Genomic DNA, 22,708 nt, shown 5'->3' on the forward strand with positions numbered 1-22,708 from the left:
TTGCAATAAATATTTTTATTTTATGAAACAAACCAGTTATGAAGCCTTAGAAAAGAGAGTTTTCGGAAACAGTAAACAGAAAACAGACAGAAAATAAAACGCTTTTAATAAAACAGTGAAAACACCAGTGTCACGTGATTTACTATATACATTAGTTCAATAGAAAATAAGCTGGATTCTACACAATTATAGAAATCACATATCCTCCACGCTCCATTTGTAGGCCGCCTCCTGCATAGCTTTCTTATCTGCGATCCGTGCGAACCGTTTCTCCTCAAAGCCGTTTGACCTGAAGCAGAGGATAATATGTCGGTGTCCAGAAGTCAATAATATACACAGCACAAAACAGTGTGCCTCACCTGTTAACACCATCCCAGCGATATCCTGGCATTATGTTGAATCGGTTTATCGGTGGCAACGGCCCTTTATAGCGAGGTTTGTCTGGGAAAAATAAAAGTCGATTGATCAACTTTTCATCATAAAATATATGAAAATACATTTGCAATTTTATAAGACAAAATGAATGAAAACCTGATGTCTTGGATGTGCGTTCTTTTTTCTTCCGCAGCATGGCAGCCATGGGGTCTCCCTCCCGTTCTTGCTCTCTCAGAAACCGATCAAGGTCTTCATCGTTGCTGTGACGTGCCAGCGGCTTCTGGGCTTCACGCAGAGCGTCTTCCAGTTTCTGCTGGTGCATCTGCCCCTGCGCCAGTCTGTCACCAACACCGTAGCACATGAGCATCTATCCCCATGATACACATGACGTCCACTCAGACTCACCCTCTCCCCCACTGGGCGTATTTCTCATCCTTGACTGCCTTCTCTCCAGCTTGCCGCTCCAGCTCTTCTCTCTCAGAAGCCAAGTCCCTTTTCTTACCCGTCTTGTCCCGAAATACAGTCTGAGAAGAGCGTGATTCATCTAGAAACAGCAGAGGAATGTTCTAAGCCAATGATACTTGCTTGACACATGGAATTACATTGTAACTCATGAAAAAAAAACCTCAGAAGTGCATGTGATGTTTGATATGATACCCACCTTCTTGTTGCCGATTATTTTTTTCTCTGCGCCGATTATCTTCTTGTTCTTTTCTTAAAACTTCTCTAGACACCAGACCAGCCTTCCCACCTGAAAGCATCTTCTCCTGTCGTTCAAAAGAAATTCACAAGGTTACAAATAAAAAAAAAAAAACACCAGAAAACAAAACCAAACATAAATGGAGGGCTCACCCGAGACTGCCCAGGCCTGCGAGGAGGTGACAGATCCTCATCAGATCCACCACGTGGTCGCCTTCTGGGTGGAGACTGGTCTGAATCTGAGTCCTGTCTTGCTCTCCTCGGAGGAGACTGATCAGAGTCTGATGCTCCAGCAGTTTTTCTCCTCGGTGGTGACTGATCGGAGTCGGAATCTTTTCTCGATTTTCTTTTTGCTGGTGATTTATCTAAAAAAAAAAGACATATTTAAGCATTTGCATCTGTAAAAATGTAGACATGAACTCCTAATGTTGAGATCGCAGTTGTATAGTTTAGCACTGTTCTGCTGTTGACTTCAAGAAGAATAAGATACAGCATATTGTGTCCACTTTACAAATAATATACAATTGAAGTAAAGGACGTACTAAAATGACATGTTACATGTGAAACACTGATGATACCATGATATGTTGGGTAGTCACATACCTTTATTGTGTCCCTTCACTGACTTGCCCTTGTGTCGCCGTGGAGGCGACATGTCCGGTGAGTCATGGCGACTTCTTCTCGGAGGAGAAATGTCCGGAGAGTCATGGCGCTTTTTCCTCTGAGGTGAAAGATCTGGTGAATCATGGCGATTTCTTCTCGGAGGGGAAATATCAGGAGAGTCGTGGCGACTTCTTCTCGGAGGGGAAATATCAGGAGAGTCGTGGCGAGCTCTCTTGGCAGGGGATAGGTCTGATGAATTCTGATGCTCTGTATCAGGCTCATTCTCTGAATGTTTATCTTCGTCAACTTTGGAGTAGAAACATTTGAAATCACAACCCTATATTTTCCCAAGGATTTTTGAAACACACAAACGAATCTTACCACCAATAACTTTCCATCTGTTGCCAGTCTTGAATATTTCCAGGTGTTTCACCTCCTCTGGACGGTCATCAATGACCTCAGCAATCTACGATGAAAATAAACAAGGTTTAATAATACAAAAATGTGACTGCAAGTGACATGAAAGCACATAAGGCATTTGGACTGTACATCAGGATGAGGATACACTCAACTGTCATGGAAGCAGCACCACCACCAAGTATTAGCAACTACAGAAGTCCCTCTCCTGTCCCATAATTTAGGCGTTACTAACATAATGGAGCCCATATGAACCTTCTCGAACAAGGACGTTGCCTGCTGATCTTAAGGCGATTGTGAGAGCAAGTACGGTTTGCTTCATATTTTCCCTCATCATCCCAACAGATCAATGCGGTTCAAATCAAACTCTTACCACTGGAGCTTCTTCATCATCTTCTTCTGCCTGCTTTGCTTCCTTCTCCTCTTTTAACATCTCCTTCCAGTCGACATCGTCGTCCACGATCTTCAGTCTTCGTGAATGAAGAGAGGTTTGTTTGAAACGAATAACCCAGCGTGAGTTGCGACCGAACAACGTTAGCCAAATGCTAACAAACAACAATAATGAAAAAAGACTTACCCTTTACCAACAACTTTGCGTCGTTTCTTCTTCAACTTCCCCTTCGATGCGCTTGAAGCTTCGTCTTTTGATAAGTAACGTTTTAAATACTCGGCTTTCGATAGCTCGGATCCTTTAGCGCTGCTAAGAGTAGCCGCCATGTTTAGGTTGCTGTGAACTACGGATGCCAGCGAGAGTCAAAAAGAAATCGCGTTTGACAAATTGACAAACTGCTACTATACTGTACACTTTACATCAATTGCAATATTAATTTAGTTCACTATTTCTATCTAATGTTTTTACCTTCATCTGATTAAGATTCACACATGTTCTATCCAGACCATCAATAGCAAAGCTTTATTTAAAACAAGTGCAACTCTCATCATAATACATACATTCTGTTTTCAGAGCAACTTCGGCTGCAACACTGAAAGCAACATCGGGCTGGAATTTCAGCTTCAACCAAGTCTCAAGACCATGGAAATGTATGACTAACATTAGCAGGTGGTGTAGCTTTTTGATTGTGTTATGAGCGATGGCTGATCTTCATTCATATTTAGAGTTGATTCAGAAGGAGTGTTAGGCTTGCGACCCAAAAGAAAGAGCTTTGCGAAAACCAGCTGACGGCGGAACATTGAAGAAGTTGATCTGCAGGAGAAAAGAATTCATACGATTGATACTGAATACTCACATACACACACGCCAACACAAGCAAAGATACCTCTCTCAACGTTGACGGTGGCGAGTTTCCCAGTGATTTTGCATATGTATGTCGTGTTGTGAGGGAGAGAGTCTGTGAAGCCTTGAAGGGTCAATCTGAAGCCGTGCGGCTCCAGCTCCGTCACATAACTTTTGTCGGCAAACGTGGCCTCTGCTGAAGAGCCGGACACATTCGTGTTGATGAGATGCTCTTTAGAACCCAAGGACCAAGAAAACTCATAGCTGGTGATCTGGCTGGACTTGGAGCCCAGCAGACAGTCCACTCTGAGGTCGCCGTCGTCCTCGACACACACAGTGATGAGGTCGCACTCTGCTGGGATCAGCAGTGCTGGGAGAGAACAGTGTTGTAAAGAGATTTTTAAATTCATTATTGGAGTCAAGACTCACCTCCCAACAGCCCGCAGACCAGAATACTCTTCAGCATGATGAAAAAACTGCCATCCAACTAGAATTAGGATGAGAGATTTGGAGTTTGATCATAAATACCCATTATTCTTATTCTTATTCTTATTCTTATTATTTATTCTTATTATTATATGTTCAGAAAACATACACGCAAATAATGGTGTTCACTTTCAAATTAAGAAGTCTGTAATTGTTATAGTGCAAAAACAAAACTTGCTCTGTAAATGTAAACATTGGTGTTAGCTCGCCTGATGTCCTCTATATGCAAAGTACATTGCAATACATTGTTGTAATACAACACATGACATTGTGACCAATGTGTGAAGAGTTGTGGCATCACCTGACCTTGCCAGGATGTTCTTGACAATGAATCTCGGCACATTCCTTTACATACCTGCAGTGTCCTGGAGCTCAGGATGATGTTGCAGTTTTGAGCCACAGCTGACCGACGCTTTCCTCTGTGCTCGCGTGTTTCACTTCTGATACAGGGTTGGAAGAATCACAGAGGCTGAAGGACAGTGGGCGGGATTTAGGGTAGAGAAGGATGCTGATTTGTCCTGTACCTCTGCAGTCTGGCATGCAGACTGTAGACCGTGGGGGCTGATGGATAAAATGTTCCCTGCATTTACCGACTATATATATATATATATATATGTGTGTGTGTGTGTGTGTGTATGTGTGTGTGTGTTAGTGTATGTGTGTGTATTCGAACTCCTTCCCAGGTAAAAAAAAAAAAAAAAAAAAAAAATATATATATATATATATATATATATATATATATTTTTTTTTTTTTTTGGATAATGAATCAATTATATATATATACTTGATTTATTATTGTTATCATTTAAAGAATAATTATTGATTTAAATATGAGTGACTTGTATTGCAGATTGAAAACAAACTAATCGCGTTACTAGTTGGAATTGACACATTTCACGTAATAATTTTCTGTACAAGAACGCCACTCATAGGTCAACAAGATGAGTTGCAGTTTGTAATTTACACCGCTAGATGTAGGTATCGGGCCATAAATATTTTTTCCCAAGCATCTTTAAGTTGTTGTTATATATATATATATATATATATATATATATATATATATATATATATATATATATATATATATATATATATATATATATATATATATATATATATATATATATATATATATATTGTTTAGAGACACAAAGATATGAAGCTGAGTCAGAAAGAGGTCGAGTTCAGGTTGACATTGGGAGCATCAGGGAAGGACGAGGTTAGAAAAGAGCGCATTAGAGCGTTAGGAAGTTTGGAGACAACGGACTTTAGTGCTTTCATCGCGTAAATCTTTTATGACCAGAGTCTATTTTTCCCCCAGCAGTCTGACTTTGTCTGCTTGAGTGGGCGCCAGCTTGGGGCACCCAAACTTTTGTCAAGCATTTGAGGATGTATAAATGTGAAGGGGCCAACCATTCTTCAAATACTAAAAATATATATATCTATATATAAATATGTATGTATCTCTAATCTAGCATGTTTCACAAAGTCTAGTCCGAAGCAAATATTTACTATTACAGAGGAACATGTGGAAATGGAAATGTGATGAAGCGCTGCCAAGGGCCCCCGGGCCTGACTTTCGACACCCAATCTAAGGGGTCAGTGTGAACTCCCTAAGTGCTTAGATGGGAGGCTGCAGTCACTGGGGGGGTGGTCCTGAGTGCCCCACTTAGTGCACTCACCAGCGCCACAGAGAATGAATTTTTGGACGCTGTTGGCTTCAGCCCTCCCATAGACAGATAGCTGTCGGTCGGGACCGGGGTTAGACTCTCTGAGAAATAATCTGCCCACGCCCTAATCTGCTTTATCCCCAGCGAGCCTCGGCCGGACACTCACTGCTGCCGCTTAGCGTGGAGGAGCGTGGCAGGCGCAGAACAAGTGGAAGTGACTCAGGCTTCACTGGTGAAGGTTTTCTCTCTGAGGTCGCCTGCTGGATATCTGGAACTGGAAGCCGCTGCTGGCCCCGAACCCGCTGCTGGTCGCTCCAGTCTGGGAGGCAGGAGAGAGAGCCCGCGCGCACTCTGGAAGCTGAACGCGGAGAAGCTGGCAACTGAGCTGTGGGAATGGAAAACGTTGGATTGTGGATACTCCTGATAACGATATGTCTTTCAGGTAGGACGCTCGGATATTCCTAAATCACCGTGCTGTGACAACCACAACTCGCTTACCGTTAGTGTTGTTTTTTATTTTGTTGTTTTACATTTTGTTAGTCCTATTTCTATAATGCATACACTTAAAACAAACGTTTTTATCAGAAAAAATAAAAATAAAATGAAGAATTATGAAAATGAAAAATGAAGACTGAAAGTTTATATTTATATAAAAACATAATGAATATTATTGCCTTGTTGTAGAATTAAAGGTGCAGCTTTTTTTATAATAATAACAATAACACAACAACAACAACAACAACAACAACAACAACAACAACAACAATAATAAAAATTATTATTATTATTATTATAGACGGAGCTGAAGTTGTAGTGTTTGTAGATTACGTTTAGTTTTTTTTTTCTTTTGAGATTGTCAATATATTGTGTTCAAAGTGGAGCCTTATGGTTGGAAACACATATATTTTAATTGACTTTACATGCCCCTTGACTGCTCTTCTGCGACCGGTCGTGTTAAAAATATATTTATTTTAAATTTGAAAACAATGTGACTAGTCTCATGAACCTGTGAAGAGGCACCAGATGTTTTCCATGCCTGCGGTAACTAACAATAATTGTAGATGCCAGCTGCTGTCAAGACTGGACGACAATCACAAGAAATGAGTCTTTTATTTACCTGACATGCTTCAAGTGTTGGAGGGATCATTATAATAATATCATATATGCTTATAACCTGGCTGCTCCTGTTATCTGGAAAGAGCCTGTCATCACTGAGGAGGGTTTCAAACCTCAGGGTCTGGGATGCTGCTCTTCCCCACATTGTACCTGCTCTTAATGGAATGTTTTGCCTCCAGCCTCCGACTGCTGTATGTTTCATAATCCCTGTTACACGCTGCTTTTGTCCCACTGCGATCTTGTCACAAGGCAAACCTGAATAGAAATCTCTCTAAAAATGACCCCCAGGGACAGTGTTTTGTTGTCAGCCATGGCTGAGTTGACTCTCTGTGGTTTGAGGTCACAAGTCGGTTCACTTGTTATCCTTCCTCCCAAAATTCTCCAAACTTGACCTTCTTACCGGACCAGTTAAGATTTACTGGTCATGCCAGGCGACAAGGATGATCAAGCGGTGTGTTTCGGCGCTCCTTTAAAGAGCGAATCAATCCTTTTAGCTGGTGACAATGAAACATCAACTGAGAAATTTATGAGAAATGTAAAATAAAAGAATGAATAACGCTACCAGAAGAATGTTTGGAAAACTCTTATTGCCAAGTGGATCAAGCTAGAGAAACGTTGGCCTCAAACGATTTTCCCTTTATTTTTCACTCTTATTTCAAATTTAAGTTTCCCTCCAACTTTACATTAAATATTGAACTTACATTGCATACAAAAGCAGGAGACTCATGACTACCTGCTGTGATCATAACAATGTTATTACAGTCAAAAATAGTTTATTAATTACACATGTTCAACGTTAAAATAGTTTTTAAAGTCTGCATGTTTATTGAAGAGAAGCTGAGCTACTAAATGTGATAAACCGTCAACATATTTCACAATATCGGTGCATTATTGTAATGTAATGTCATATTATAGAATGGTTTTTGAGTCAGAATAACAGTATAATATAAACATCTCGCAGATTGTTGTGGTAATGTTCAGGTGAACGGCTGTTACAGGTGCAAAGTTGTAATCCCAGTGATGATCTTCCGCTCATATTACATAACGACAAAAGCAATTGTGCAGCATAAGGATTGCACTTGAGCCGCCATGACATCTGCTGTGATTGTTTTTTTTCCACTCTGACGGTGATAAAGCTCCTCTAGGCCAGTTGAGTAGTAATTTGCTGCGTGTCCGAGTGTGTGTGTGTGTGTGTGTAGTAGTGTGTGGGAGGCCATGTGTGCTGCAGGACGGAGCAGTGGATTAAGGGATGCACATGGAGCAGCAACAGTGTAACAACATGATCACTGCCAAATCCCAGCCACCGACTGTTGCTGCGTTGCATCTGTCCTCTGCTGGTTGCTGAAGGGAGTCTCAGCCCCAAAGCAACCCTGCACTGACTCAAATATGAAATTCAGTCACCAATTTCTCCATAATCCATAACTGGACAGTATGACTAAACAAGTCAATTCATCCGTTTCAGTGTAGTTGAAAGTTGCCTTCCTTTTCTATTCTCCAAAAAAATGCCCAACACAGATGTGGCAGCAACAGTCATCATAATCCCGTGGGCCGACCAGCGAACGCGAGCCAAGCGGACTCCACCGCCCGCTGCAGTGCCACAGATTACACACACACACACATGCGAACACACAGGACGCCTGATCCCCAACAATGAGATTATTATTGATTTTCCGGGGATAAATCGGCGTGTGTCATTCAGTAATTATGAATGTGGTTTGACAATAACAGCGCTTCGACACGACCTCCAGATCAGAATAATCAACGTGCGTCGGTGGGAGTGTGTGCAACCATCTTGACTCAGGTTACTCCACATCGTAAAGACTCAAACTCACAGCGTAATCCCCGATCAATCGCAGATTTGATGCCCTAAAGATTAACCTGTTAATCTGACCTCTCCTCTTGACTGTGTGTTTCATTTTCTCATCTGAAGCATGAGGAGGCTTTAATAGTCTCTTGAAGAATGGAGCATGGATCAGTCAGCTGAAGAGGGGATATAATATGGTCATATGGTCATCTTCAGTTCCTGTGAAAACATCTTGTTGGTTATGAACGTAAACACATTAAGAAATGAATTGTGGACCTGTGGGTTAATTCAGACCACAACAACCCTTGAAACTATGAAACGGATGATTTAGAAATGTTTATAACTCATAACCTTAAGCCATGCTGTGAATAATTTCAATATTTTTTATTTTTTTTTATAAATCTAAATTAGTGATAGAATTTGTTGTATAATTATATTTCACTTTTGTTCATTATTGTTTTCCTTTTTTTGCATTACACCTCCGTATGGTATTTTCAATTTTCCTCCTTTAGATTAAATAATCTTTTCATAGTTCTTATTATTATTATAATGAAATTGTAAAATAAAATGTGTATTAAATGAAGTATTATTTAATCATTAAAACCCATTTAATATTTTGGGAGTTTTCATATCCTTTTTAAAAAAATATTATTCCATTTTTTTCTCTTTTTCCCTGACATTTTTTTCACATTCATTTCTTCTTTCTTCTTTTGCCAGGCCGCTCACAAAAGTCTCGGTATATAATGTGGCCCCTATTTAACTGCGTCTACACTAGGATCATTGTTTTCCATCGCTCATGGACAGAAAAAAAGAAACACGTTCATTACATTTTAAAATCATCTTTGCGACTGTGATCCAAAAAATTGAAGGTTTTGATCCTGGACAGGTCATGGAAGTCAGGAAAAATAACATGAAGAAGAGAGAAGAAATGAGAGAAGAAGAAGCAGAAAATCTTTAGTAAGGAGTGTATAACCAACAACTTCAGCAGTTGAATGAAACTTTGAAAGTGGAGCTAGTGCAGCTATCAATAAGGTCTAAAACCTTCCCTCTCTCATCTGAGTCACGCTCTAATACCTCAGTGGATTCTCTTGTGGGTCGTCTCGGTGTTTCATCGCAATATTCTTTCAGGATGCCCGAGGTTTAGTGCTCATTGGTTTAATGTCCTAGTAACCAGATGGCCGAGTGTCATCCATGCAGGTCCAGATGTTGTTTGATGACACACTTCCTCCTCTGTTAACAGAACAGCTGTTGATTTTACAACGTAGGAAATTCACAAAATAAATATTTTAACTCGACGGATTTGTTCGCTAAAAATACTGTAACATTTATTTTGGACCTTTTCATCCTCACTGGATGATATTGTGGCGGCCTTTCTTAGTCGAGCCGATCAGTGCTCAGAGTTAAGTCTGAGTCGTGGGGGCAGCAGCTGAAACAGAGAGGCCCAGACTCAACACAAACATCCTCGACCTCTTAGTTTCCTGGCGACACCAGTCTGTTGCCTCTGATGAACTGGTAGAACAGGAAGTCTGGGCTTCTTTGCTTAAACTGCTGCCCTCATGACCTTACCTCAGATGATCAAAGACAGATAAAAGACAATATGCATTTTTAGTTTGAGGCACTGTGTGGTTATTTTTAGGTGTAGTTGGACTGATAGAGACAATATTTAGAGCAACTACTGATGCCTCATCACTTGTTCACACTAAACAGTGCAGCTGACAGAGCTCATGCTGTCAGCAGTTGATCACACAGTGATCGAGGTTGGCAGACAATGAATCAACAAAAATCCTGGGAAGAGAAAAAGTGCTTTTTCACAAGCATATTTCAGGAGCGGGTGATTCCAGTAAAGATTGGATAAATTCCAGGGGGTGCAGATGTAGATAATCCATGACATCACATTGAGTCTGAAGCACAGCCCAATAAAAAAAAAAAACAATCAAAAAACAACATAATATGAATAATGCAAGCAAAGCTTTAGTGGGAGCCAAATGCCCTCCAACCCTGCGTTGTGATTTTGTCATCGTGGATTAGTCATTTCTACATATACAGCAGTTCTTGTTAACCTCGTGCTGAACTGGGTCACTGCTCTGACAGCAGCATGGAGGCTGAAAAACAATGGCAGGTGGGGCGCTTGCATTTGGAGTGGGCTTTATGAACTAACAGAAATGGAAATGAAAATATTAGGGGCAAAAATGTGGTAATGTTTGATAATATATCCATTTAAATGTGTGACAGAAATGAATGTAATAGTATTATATGATGAACTAAAAGTGCAAACCATTTTGTTTTTTTAAACCATCTGTGTTTTTAATGTAAAATTATTATTACAATTATTATTTTCATTTGTATAGTGTATAAATGTTGCTCCCATTTGATTTTGTTTCAATTTAAGTTTAAAGTGTTCTTTCTAATGTAAGATTATATTGTATTATATGTATTATTTATTTATTATTATATCGTCTTCATACTCAAAATTAAAATGATTATTCCCTCCTTTATCACTTGCAAAAATATCCATGAATTTTACAGCTTTTCTGATATGAAAATGAACACCTGTTGCATCATTACATCATTTGTTTGGATCATTTTTGTGCCAAAAATCTGTTGTGTTGAAGATATTTTGTTTGTCCCTCCATAATGAAAACCGTTCAATGATTCAATGATTCAATGATTCAAAGATTTCAAATTAATAAACAAGAGGAAATTGATGTGAAACCTGTAATAAAAGATGAAAAAAATAACAATTGACAAGGGAGCAAACCTAAAATAACTAAATTGTGAAACATTATTGCAGGGAATATTTTGTCTGATTTACTCAACACTATAGGTGATGTAAGTGAAGAATGGTTCATATGTCTTTCTATCCTGTTCAGATCATCGTGTGAATTGTGCTGCTGCACCTGCAACTTTGAGTCACTTTTAAAAAGTGGATGATGCAGTGCTGCACACAAAGTGAAGGTCGACATCACGTCCTGCTGTTCATTCATGTCGAACGTGTGAAACAATACGACCATTGTTGTTGTTGTATTCCCATGGTGGCCGCTGTTTATAGATGATTGTCGTGTGGCACAGTGAGGTCATTTCCCAAAAGGCTTCACAATAGAAGAATGAGAGAGAGGGAAGAGGACGGTGGGAGAGAGAGGGGGGACAAACTGGAAGTTTGTGTTTGTGTGAGAAAAGAGAAGAGGCTGTTAATGAGCTCAAAAATGGAGCCCGCTGAGACTTTTATTGTGTGTGTGTCTGTCTGTACTGTACATGCTTGGTGGCTTTTCACTCTAACAAACACTTGTTCTCTTTAGAGGATGCTGTTGGGATCTTATATGTTTTAAGACTTCCTGTTTATTAGTTCAAATGCAGTTGAGAAATGTGGGCTCATGTGTGACCGCAGGGATCAGTGGTCTGACTCTATGTTTTTAAATGGTGTTCAGTCAGAATTTATTTTTTTATTCTTTATTATTATGTATAAATGTTTACAAGTGAAGTCATGAACATTGACATATTTTTTAAAGAGTTTTCCAATTAATCCTTTATTCAGTTGGAGTTTATTGCTAAAAAAAATATAATAAATAAAATAAGAATAAATAGAATAAATAAAAAATGGGAAGTGATTTTTATAAATTACACTTGGCCCTCACAACAGCACTAATAACTTAGCATTGTTCTTTAGAAAGCCCTTGATAGATCGAATGCATGCCTTTATTATAAGATTCAATTTCCTGGGCATCACAGTGTTGGGAACCATCATATGCAGGTGTTTTTCAGACCAGAATCTCATGTAATGTTATGAATTTTATTAACTGTGCTAGAATTATTATTCTTATCTAAAGTCTTGGGCCTCATTTCAAATAGTAGATTTTAAAGATTTACATTTTAAATGGTAGATTTTTAAAAGATGTAGATTTTAAATTGAAGATTTTAATTGTAGATTTTAAAAAGAGCCAAATAGTTCAAGAAGCGATTCATGTGGTCTGTAAGTTCCATCAGCCAGGCCAAATGCTGGAATTCACTCTACATACTGTAACTGTATGGAAGGACTGGACATTTCTGCTGAAATGATGACATTTTGTAACCTTGTGTTGTCATTTGTAAATTCTCTAAAGTCGTACCTGCTCAATCTAAATATTATTGATTTATTTTATTTATTTTTATTTATAGCTTTTAGACGGTGTGTGATGCATGTGTGACCCGGTGTCAATATCATCAACCACTTTACTGAAGGGAAAAGTCCCGGTCATCTTGTGTGGACATGCTGCATTCGGATGTCATTAAAATGACCCCACATCCCTTGGAAAACCTGCGACAAATGTGTATGGCACACACCTTTTCACTGAAACCAGGGGCAGCGTACGCTTCAGTCTGACCGAGGGTCATATTTCTGCGTCATCGAATGGAGCGCACAGGAGCAAGTCAATACTCTTCCATTAATAAAAATCCGACTATTGAACCTGAGTGAGGAATAATGACCCGATCCAGCCAGACATCACAAGATCAGATGTTGAAGGACGGAGCGGGAATAGTGATCCATGCCATGCTTAAATAGCTCGTGTTGTGACAGTGTATTGACATAGATAAGAGAGAGGTTTGGATTCAGATCGTGTCACGTGTGGGTTACTCTGGAGTGGAAACCAGTCAGACACAACTCTTCACTGATGTTGCATGTAATGATTTTCCAGTGGAATTAAATGTAAATAAAGCCGGGAGCAACACAACGCTGTCCCGCCAGTCCGACTCGCACTGGGAAAGTGTCACGCTTGGAGGCTCGTATGCAGCATTGACAAGCACCAGTGGGTGCACGTGAGCGATGTACCAGGGGAGGCTCCTGCGCTGGATTTGTTACAAGGGATCAGTAAGTTAGTGGGAGCACTAGCCAAACAAATCTTGCTTATTTTTACCTACCGCTAATCCATAACCTTTGACCCCCGCTCACCTCACACGCCTGCCCGACCGCATCAGCACCAGCGGCTCACGCCGCTCCATAATCTGGGCATGCTGGGTGTCTGTGTGGCGGCTTAGAGGCGCCAGACACTGCCAGCTTCTGTGCTTCGCTACTTGTCATGTGTGTAAATAAATCCCTGGAACGGCGCTCTGCTGCGGGAAAAGGAGGACAAGGAATGAAGTCACAACATTTATGAAAGGATTTGCAGTTTGTTGGCCACAGATTGGGCTTTGAGGTCATGAACTTTGGGAGAGGAAGAGAGAGGCGTGGTTTTCCATCTGGAGGAAACATATCGCAACAAAATGATCGCCATAGAAAGGCCATCACTTGCATTGTGAAGTATCTTGGGAGCGTGCCTCCATCATTACCACACCTTAGGACAGTAGGGGGTGTCTGAAGGAGGCCAGTTCAGGTGGCTGAGCGACCTTGTGCAGGACCTTCTTGTCATGTTGGTGTGGCTTCTACAAGTGTAGTATCAATATTGCATCAAACTCAGGGCCATAACATACATATATATATATATATATATATATATATATATATATATATATATATATATATATATATATATATATTCCTTACTGTACAAATGGACACCGGGAAGTGTATATATATTCCCGAAGCGATGAAGAAATAGATGAGAATCCACATTTTTGTGTTTCTATCCTGAAGTTATCATCTTCTCCGATTTTAGTGTCCTTCAACATGGATGTTTTGGTTATTACATCACAATGCGGTGCATCTGGAACTGTTGACCGAAAAATGTTCCCTCCAAGGGAAAGTGCGGATCAATTGGATCAGTTTTCTACTACATTTTCATGTATATTGAGATTGAGAGACTCCATCCTAGCGTCACCCTCACAGCAGATCCCAGTGAGCTGCAGCGGCATGAACGTCACAGGCGAGAGGGTTAATACGGTCATAGAGTAGCTGGGTCATCTGAGTAGCTTACTGGGGGAAGTTCATTATTCCTAAACTTCCTAAACTACTCTTCCTCTCATGGCTGGCTGTGACGCTGCATATGTATCAGTGGTCTGCTTTTCTGCAGGAGCTCAGGGTCAAACCGTGCAAATGGACACCGGGAAGTTTGGCTTCGTTGGCGCCAAGGTGGATCTCCGCTGTCGGTTCATCAACAGCTCTCCGCCGGTCAAAATCTCCCAGGTGGGAGTGACACTGATTCTTTTTGTCTGTCAGTAAATCAGAAAGCATTTGTGACGTCATGAGGTGGACATCACCGAATCATTATTTTGCGTCTGCAACACGTGAAGGTCGGGTCAGCATCAGGTGAGGAGAGTCCTGAGGGATAACGTCCGGTGAAAGGTTCTGCTAGGCCAGAAGCTAATCCAGGGGACAGAGAGAGTCATGTGAAATTTGCTTCAACACTTATGATCAAACAGCGTTTTAGCATTACAAATAAATGTAAAACTTAGGGGGGGACTTTAACAAGTTAATTACAAAAAAAAGTAATTTAATTTAACAGTTTGCTCTCCAGACAACAGGGAACCTTTGTAAGTGCAGGAGTTCCTGGTCCACTGATCACACTGATGCACAAGACACGTGGCAGCTAGGATGATAACAACAACAACAAACATGGAGGAATCCCTGAACAAAAGCAAACAAAAGCATCTGTTTGCTTTTGTTCAGGGAGGTTTTTCACTACACAATGGTCAGGGGTTCCACTACTCTGAATGTACTTGAAATTCTCATAAAATTGAATTGAATATTTTCAAGACACTAAAAGAGCTTTAGTTTAAATAAGGTGATATAAAAACTTGAATATAGCCACCATCGTGATCTATTGTGCTATTGTCAAACTGATGTAAAATAAACAATATTTTGTTGTTCAAATGTATGTATGTCTCCATCATTTGATTCAGTAATATACCAAATTCATTCATATTGAAAAATGTGGGTTGTTGTGGCAAATATTCGTATACCATTAAACTGTTATTAATTGAGATTTATTCATCACAAAATCTTTTTTAATTGAATCCCACTCCTAATAAAAACATGTATATTGATGACTTCTGTTCGACCGTTGAATCATGACATAGGCAAGCAAATTTTTGAAAATGAGGAGAGAAGAATTGTTGAACTCAGAATTAGCCCACAAGAAAACAAACTTTAAGGTGCACTGTACAACATGTATGTCTACAATGACCTGTATCAGTGATGCAAAGTAGTTGCAGATCTGAGTGACGTTGTAAGAAGTACAAAATTAATAGTAATATATTACAATTGAAGTAAACAATGTACAGAATAAAGAGTGGCAGCCTTGTCAACAGTTGTTTGTTCAGATTTGAAGTCCAAAGGAAAGCCTCCATCAAACCTCCATATGTCTGTCCTCTGCAGGTCACGTGGCAGAAGCTGGTGAACGGCACGAAACAGAACGTGGCCATCGCCAACCCATCTCTGGGTGTGTCCGTGGCACCTCCCTACAGAGACCGCGTCACCTTCAAGAACGGTGCGGTGAGGCGTCGAACTCCCAACCTGGAGGACACGACCATCATCTTCTCCTCACTGCGCCTCTCCGACGAGGCCACCTACATCTGTGAATACACCACGTTCCCCGCGGGGAACCGAGAGAACACGGTCAATCTCACAGTCTTCGGTAAGAGACTCCATCATTTCCTCCAGTCTGTCTGGGATCTGAGCAGATGAGGAGCTGGAAGGTTCGGGGGTTCAAATCCTGCTCTGGGTTTGGTGTGACTCCTCTTTGTGTGGCAGAAAATATGAGTCTGAATTGTTACTTGAATTTATACAAATGCTGAGTAATGAGTTGTTTGTGATTACTCAGCATTTACTGAATTCCACACAACCAATCATCTGCTCCTTTAACATTACTTAAATTAAACTTAAGATACCTTCAAATTTAACACAATGAATTCTTATTTTGAACATTAATAGCACAAGATCCGCATCTGTTTTAAAAATCATTGAAATGTTTCTGTGACGATGCGCTGTATTGTATGATTCATTGTCTTTTTATCGTGTTTGTTGACAACAGTTCGCCCGACGACCCAGATGAGTCTCTCCACACCGACCCTTGTGGCCCGCGCCTCCAACCTGAAGACCCCAGTGGCGACCTGCACGTCCGCGAACGGGAAACCAGCTGGTCTCATCAGGTCTGCTCCGTCAACACTTCCATTTAAGACCCTGGATTATCGTCCGTTTCCCGGCAGCTGCTCATAAACAAAACCTCTGCCACACTTATTTTTGAGGTCTAAAATAGAAAATGTTCAGGCTGGAGCGCGCACTCCAGGGTTTGATGTCCTGTTGTGGGCTGGAGCTGGGACAGGGATGAGGCGAGTCTGGGACAGAGCGTTACTTGGGTTATGACTTTGTCACAGCCAAACTGCACAGAAGCGCACATTCAGAGCTGGACACGCACCGGGCACCTCTTCACTTCTGGAGAGACGTCACTCACTCGGCAACCCCTCCCACATGCAGCGGCCACACACATAGAGGAACAGCGCACCTGCAGCAGACACTCTACATTCACTCCTACAAAAGCCTATTTTAAGGCTTGGAACGCATTACTTCTTTTTCCATTCATTGTAATGGGAAAAAATCGATTCAGATTTTGAACAATTCGCTTCTCGAACGGCCGTCTGGAACGGATTGTGGTCAAGAACCGAGGGACCACTGTAATAAAAATGGCCACCATGGATTCAAATTTGCACTCAAAGACAAAAATAAAAATAAAAAAACTTGAAAATTATCACAACAGACATAACATTTCTGGGATTTTCAATGTAAATTTCAGTTTCGGCCCAAGCTTCACGGCACCCTGCCTCTCCTGTAAACCCATTATGTGAGACTTAAGGCCTGAGGGCCTCATCCTGAGGGTGGTATAGCTATTTACGGCCTGCAAACAATCTCCTAACAGTAGTAATGGGATTCCACTCACGTTCCCAAAAGCACTGCAATAGTTGACTCAAATTAAATTAATGAATAGTCCACCCCAGATTATACATGGTCAGTCATGGAATTATACTGTTTTCATGACACAGTTTTCTGCTCCTCATCAGGTGGGAGACGAGGGTCCCCGGGGAAGCTACCACCAGAGAATTCAGAAACCCAGACGGGACATTCACGGTCCAGAGTGACTACATTCTAGTGCCCAGCAGGGAGACACACAAGGAGACCCTCACCTGCATCACCTCCTACAACGAGGAGGTCTTCACTGACAGTGTCACCCTCGACATTCAGTGTAAGTCCATCTATGGGTCATGACTGTTGTTCAGATCATTTCTCATGGAAGATTCAGTAGCATGAATCATGATGCTTTTGTGTGAAAACAAGAGTTAGAATGATCATTTAGTGAGAAAAATAAGAGTGAAAATATAATGTATATTTGGAAAAAAAGTGATGTGTAAGTGTATTTACACACTGTCTTTACATTTGTTTCACACTAAGCTTGACAATACTAGAATACATTTTTTGTGCTGCAGATGAGCCGGATGTTTTGGTGGATGGCTACGATGGAAACTGGTACCTGAACCGAGAGAACGTCCAGCTGAGCTGCCAAGCAGATGCCAACCCGGCGGTGTCTCTCTATCAGTGGAGATTGTGAGTCTCTAAAAGAAAGTTGCTTCCTGAGAACAGAATGTACAATGTTGTCATCGTGTTCAGGATAAATGGCTCCATCCCAAACAATGCTGAGATCCGAGACAACGTCCTGCTGTTCAAAGGACCGGTCACTTATGAACTGCAAGGCACTTATGTGTGTGACGCCACCAACAGCATTGGAACCAGATCGGCCTTTGTGGAGGTCAGCGTTTTAGGTAGGTTTGATTCAATCTTCCCCGCTACATTGCAGAGGAAAACCCAGGACTTGTGATGAATATTTCCGCACTCTTCTCTGTCCTGTCTGCAGACAAACCGCTCCCGCAGATCGCAACAGGTGACGTCATCAGCGTGGTGGCTCTGCTGCTGGCTGCCGGAGTGCTCATGGGCATTACGATCACAGTTCTGGTGCTCAAAATAAGAAGCAGGAAAGACGATTCCACGTACGTATATCTCCTCTAAACGTCGGAGAAAATGCCCGTTTTTTTGTGTTACCAATCAAACGTTCTTGTGCTGAGCAGAAACGACTCTCCGAGAAAACTGGCGCAGCCCATGAGGAAAAGACCTGCGGATGACATTCAGGTACAGTTCAGTCTGAAGTGTGGTTGGTGCTAATATTAAACTCTTATGATGTAGATTTTGAAAAAACAAACAAACATGCGTTTGCAGTGCTGCGTTGCATCCTGCTCATAAGTTTTGTTTGATCACGTGACCACCCAGTACGTAATTCGCAAAACTCTATGATAAACAATAAAGACGAGCTAAAAGAAGCAACTGATATTTGTGTCCCTTCTAAATTTCTCAATGAAATACGTAAAAAAATAGGCTTTTATTTTGCCGCGTTGCTCTACTTTCTCTTTCCGGTCATGTTTCCTAGAACGCTGTGGCTTTTTTTAAAAAAAACGACTCAAACGTTTGCTGATACACGCACAATACTAAAAATGACCAATGGGTCGTTAGATTATTCCTAATTTTCCATGTTAAATGTAGTCTTTTCCTAGCAGTATCCGTGTTTTACCACTAGAGTCCACTCTCGTGCACATTTGCCTTTGACAGGTTTTATTTTGGAAGCCAATTTCTGCCAGGCTTAAAAATAAAAATAAAAATAAAAATACTCCTAGCTGTTATTTATATGTTTCATGACTGAGAGTCCACTCTCAAGCACATTTGCCTTTGACAGGTTTTATTTTGGAAGCCAATTTCTGCCAGGTAAAAAAAATTAAAATTAAAATTAAAATTAAAATTAAAATTAAAAAAATAAATACATACAAATAAAAATAAAAATAAAAATACTCCTAGCTGTTATTTATATGTTTCATGACTGAGAGTCCACTCTCAAGCACATTTGTCTTTGACAGGTTTTTGGAAGCCAATTTCTGCTAGGTTAAAAAAAAAAAAATAAAATAATAATAAAAAATAAAAATAGAACACTCCTAGCTGATATTTATATGCTTCATTACTGTCATAGTACAAAGTATTGACTGACTACTACAGAAATTGATGGAGCTTTCACCTGAAATTGAGTGTACTGGAACCAGAAAGCAACACCAAAACCAAATCTAAAACGTTCTTGGTATTTTATTTCTTTATTTATTTTTGCCCAGTGGGAATCGGGTTTGACTGGTGTTCAATTGATCTAACAAACTCTTGTCACTTTTCATGAAACTAAATGTCACACGTCCTGCTTCTGTTCCTCTAAAGAGATTTTTTTTTTTGGTCTCTAACATTTGACTCCGCAGTTCTGACACGTCTGCCGTCTCTCTGCAGCATTCAGGGCGGTTTTATGAGGAGCTCCCTAACACAGCAGACTATGTGAGCTACAGACTAGCCTGTAACAAGGAGGACTACCCCGAACCCTACTCCCCTCCCATCAATCCCCCGCTCTCCTTTCTGCCCCAGCAACCCTACCACTCCTCGCAGCCCAGCAGCAGCTGCAGCAGCACGTCCAAAAACACCTTCTCCCCGCCGACACACACCACAGCCATCTTTAAATACCCCTCCGTCTCCGGCCTGTCGTCCCCACCGCCCGGGGTCGGAGCGTACACCTTCCCGAAGGAGCAGTACGTCTAATACACTTCTGGACATTAACGGACAATGCAACTTTTTTTTTTCTACTTCACATAATCTTTTGCTGTTTGATCATGAAAATGTTTTACTGGAATAAAACTATCATGCACAACTGCATCACATTTGTCCGGAAACGCGACCCAAGAAGATAATCTCTTGATGTGTTTGACCCCTGACTTCATCCTCTATTGCTACATTTTATAAAAAAAAGAAGGGAAATTGAATGAAAAAAAAGATTGGACCTGCTCAACTTCCAAGCTCAGTCTCTTTATCCTGCGCTGTAAATGATCCAGCGCTTCAACGCTGACCTCATGTTCCGGTCCTGTCCTTCTGTTCCGATGCTTGGTTGTGCTTGTATTTTGTATTATTTAAGGTTTTTCATTTGCTGAGGACTTCCTGGAGGAATTCTGAAATCAATGTTTATATTTGTTGTGTTTGTGCATTCTAGTTTTCATTGACACTGGCTGTTGGATGAACTCTTTAGTGAATAAATAAAAAAGTAATGTATTTTAAATCTTTCTTGTTCCATCCCCCACACTACCATCATCCAACCACCCATCCATCCGTTACTGGGTAAAATGGATGCTAATATATTATCTAATTATTTAATTTATTACCGTATTTTTGGCTTCTCAAATGGCAACTTGTGTGTCAGGATGAAACAAGAACAAATGAAAATGTTTGTTTTGTTTTGTCCAGAGAAACATACATACATCTCTGAGAAGTTTTGGGAGCATGAATATGTCGACTCTCCATCATCATGGAAATGTTATGAACTCTTTCATCTATAGTGTCGGGTAAAGGAAGAACATTGCTTATAAATAAAATAATATAAAATAAAATAAAATAAAATAAAAATAAAAACATATATATATAATAAAATATGTCATATGTCTTTTTGTTGTTTAAATTTCCTTTAATCGAGTTAACCCTTCAGACGCCGCGCATCAGGTCAGGTAGCTCTTTTCTTTGCCGAACGATAGAAAGCCGATCACTGCCCTGCATTCATTCATGACCAGCGTGTCACATTACAGGTCGCAGCTCCACTTAATCCACTTTTTCTCTTCTCTGTGAAATCAGCCAGAGAGTTTTTAAGTTCCGCCCACCCTCCATCTCACCCAAAACACATTCTTATCTCAAAAAAAAAAAAAAAAAAAAAAGTGAGTCTTTAAGTGGATGTTGTCAAATCCCTGTTGTCATTTTTGTCATCTATTTTAATCCTAATCCCATCAGCGGCTTTTAATTTCAGTTTTAAAAACTGAAATTTATATATATATAAAAAAACAACCTCTTTTGGTTAAAATGATGAAAATTGTTTTTAGAAAATGTTTAGCTCCCCATGAAATAAAATAGAAATATAACTACTGTATCTCTGTATTGTCTCCCATAATGTTATTTTTTCATGATAATTTATAATTTTTTTGAAGCTTTTTTTCTCAAACATTTGTTCAAACATATAAATATTTTAAACATTTTCTGAATTTAAAAAAATGAAAATAACTTGAGAAATAATTTCACATTTTACAGTGCGACTGGTTGGAGCCTGGTATGGAACCCTCTCATGTCAACAGCAGATAATACCTGAGTATTTCCACAAAAGAACAGCTAATTTCCATGCTCCCGATTGGATAGAACTATGTATATGAGAGGAAATCTTCGAGAGAATCACACTGTTTGATGGCCATACCTGAGTGTGGAGGAATGTATGTCATGTATTAGTTAATGTGCAGGTGTGTTCAAGTGTGCGTCCTCTATAATAGATGAGCTGGGTATCAGCGTGTCATTCTAACCCTCTCGCCGGGAGCCGAGGAAAGGAAAAACACATGAATAATTGAGCCCAAATCAGTTGACTCGGCCCTTCCTACTCTCAGCCCACGCTGGATTTTCCTCACAACTTCTGGATCTCTGCGAAGGAAAAGGAGTTTTGTGGGTCAAAGATCCTCGAAGGGAGTTTGCAGGACGGAGGATGATGGTGGTACCATGGTGGCCCCACTGACAGGGCCGGCCCTCCTCCTTGTGCTCAGCTTTCTCTGCGGCTTCGTCTCTGGTAAATATTTTAAATTAATAACATCCAGTTGTAATGTAACGTTGTAAGCTTGGATTTCAGTGCTGGGGACATATTCAAAAAGTTTCTTACTTTCCATATTTTTCTGATTTTATTCATAGCTGAGACCACATGTCAAGCATCTGCAGTTTATATATATATATATATATATATATATATATATATATATATATATATATATATATATATATATATATATATAAATGAAAAATTGCCAGATTGTAAGCGGGGCATTTGTGGGGCCATTTCCTCAAGTCCAAGCCTCAGTTTGAGGATGAAAAATATCTGGGACATTAATATTAGGTTTATGTTTGATTCAGGTTAGCCATTTGTTTTGGGTGGTTAGGTTTAGGTTTAGCATTATGGCAATATGAGGTCCCCACAAGGACAGAAAAACAAACATGTGCCTGTGTGAATAAAATAGTTTTGTAACAGAACTGTTCCTGGATTGTTGCATGAAACAAGTTGAGATAATATTCATTTTAAAATTCCTTCATTCATTCATTTTGACTTTTGTTTTCTTAAAATTGCATTGTTTTGTCAAGTCATCCAGTAATTCCACACCAGCTGGACAGACGACACCTCCGTCTCCGTTTCCGCCTCACACACACACAAACACACGCTCACACACACACACACAAACACCCTTTGTGTCTTCTCCTCTCCAGCA

At 40.2% G+C, this 22,708-nt stretch overlaps 3 protein-coding genes across 4 annotated transcripts in view; 2 read left to right on the top strand and 1 right to left on the bottom strand.

Moving 5' to 3' along the window:
• Positions 1-89: 89 nt before the first annotated feature.
• On the bottom strand, positions 90-2,935 carry bud13 (BUD13 homolog). The gene is made up of 10 exons (XM_053847448.1): positions 2,672-2,935; positions 2,468-2,564; positions 2,059-2,143; positions 1,678-1,983; positions 1,228-1,439; positions 1,037-1,142; positions 781-919; positions 532-713; positions 360-441; positions 90-289 (listed from the first exon to the last, which is right to left on the bottom strand). Exons 1-10 carry the CDS (start codon positions 2,809-2,811, stop codon positions 196-198), a joined length of 1,443 nt encoding a protein of 480 aa, XP_053703423.1. The 5' UTR covers positions 2,812-2,935; the 3' UTR covers positions 90-195.
• A 2,603-nt stretch (positions 2,936-5,538) lies between these two features.
• On the top strand, positions 5,539-20,534 carry nectin1a (nectin cell adhesion molecule 1a). 2 transcript variants are annotated; one of them, XM_053847715.1, is made up of 10 exons: positions 5,539-5,926; positions 14,386-14,498; positions 15,690-15,948; positions 16,345-16,462; positions 17,369-17,550; positions 17,792-17,909; positions 17,973-18,124; positions 18,217-18,349; positions 18,428-18,488; positions 19,674-20,534. In XM_053847715.1, exons 1-10 carry the CDS (start codon positions 5,878-5,880, stop codon positions 19,974-19,976), a joined length of 1,488 nt encoding a protein of 495 aa, XP_053703690.1. In that variant the 5' UTR covers positions 5,539-5,877; the 3' UTR covers positions 19,977-20,534. The 2 variants fall into 2 exon arrangements, with proteins under 2 accessions (XP_053703690.1, XP_053703691.1); XM_053847716.1 differs by having other exon boundaries at positions 19,646-19,825.
• A 194-nt stretch (positions 20,535-20,728) lies between these two features.
• LOC128748753 (V-set and immunoglobulin domain-containing protein 10-like 2) overlaps positions 20,729-22,708 on the top strand; it is an 8,510-nt gene continuing 6,530 nt past the window's right edge. Inside the window, exons 1-2 of the mRNA XM_053847717.1 lie at positions 20,729-22,020; positions 22,707-22,708. The exon at positions 22,707-22,708 is cut by the window's right edge and continues 352 nt beyond it. Coding sequence (XP_053703692.1) covers positions 21,954-22,020; positions 22,707-22,708 — 69 coding nt within the window. The 5' untranslated portion in view covers positions 20,729-21,953. The remainder of the gene's footprint in view (positions 22,021-22,706) is intronic.

This window comes from Synchiropus splendidus, chromosome 17 (assembly GCF_027744825.2).
Source record: "Synchiropus splendidus isolate RoL2022-P1 chromosome 17, RoL_Sspl_1.0, whole genome shotgun sequence".
Taxonomy (NCBI): Eukaryota; Metazoa; Chordata; class Actinopteri; order Syngnathiformes; family Callionymidae; genus Synchiropus; species Synchiropus splendidus.

What these genes read in the sequence shown, in the direction of transcription:
- nectin1a (XM_053847715.1), top strand. Translation starts at nt 5,878, where the DNA reads ATGGAAAACGTTGGATTGTGGATACTCCTGATAACGATATGTCTTTCA. An exon ending in CGCCGGTCAAAATCTCCCAG is followed by an intron (nt 14,499 to 15,689) that starts GTGGGAGTGACA and finishes TGTCCTCTGCAG; the next exon opens with GTCACGTGGCAGAAGCTGGT. An exon ending in AGCAGGAAAGACGATTCCAC is followed by an intron (nt 18,350 to 18,427) that starts GTACGTATATCT and finishes TGTGCTGAGCAG; the next exon opens with AAACGACTCTCCGAGAAAAC.
- bud13 (XM_053847448.1), bottom strand. Translation starts at nt 2,811, where the DNA reads ATGGCGGCTACTCTTAGCAGCGCTAAAGGATCCGAGCTATCGAAAGCC. An exon ending in CAGATGGAAAGTTATTGGTG is followed by an intron (nt 1,984 to 2,058) that starts GTAAGATTCGTT and finishes TCTACTCCAAAG; the next exon opens with TTGACGAAGATAAACATTCA. An exon ending in CGCTGGGATGGTGTTAACAG is followed by an intron (nt 290 to 359) that starts GTGAGGCACACT and finishes CCTCTGCTTCAG; the next exon opens with GTCAAACGGCTTTGAGGAGA.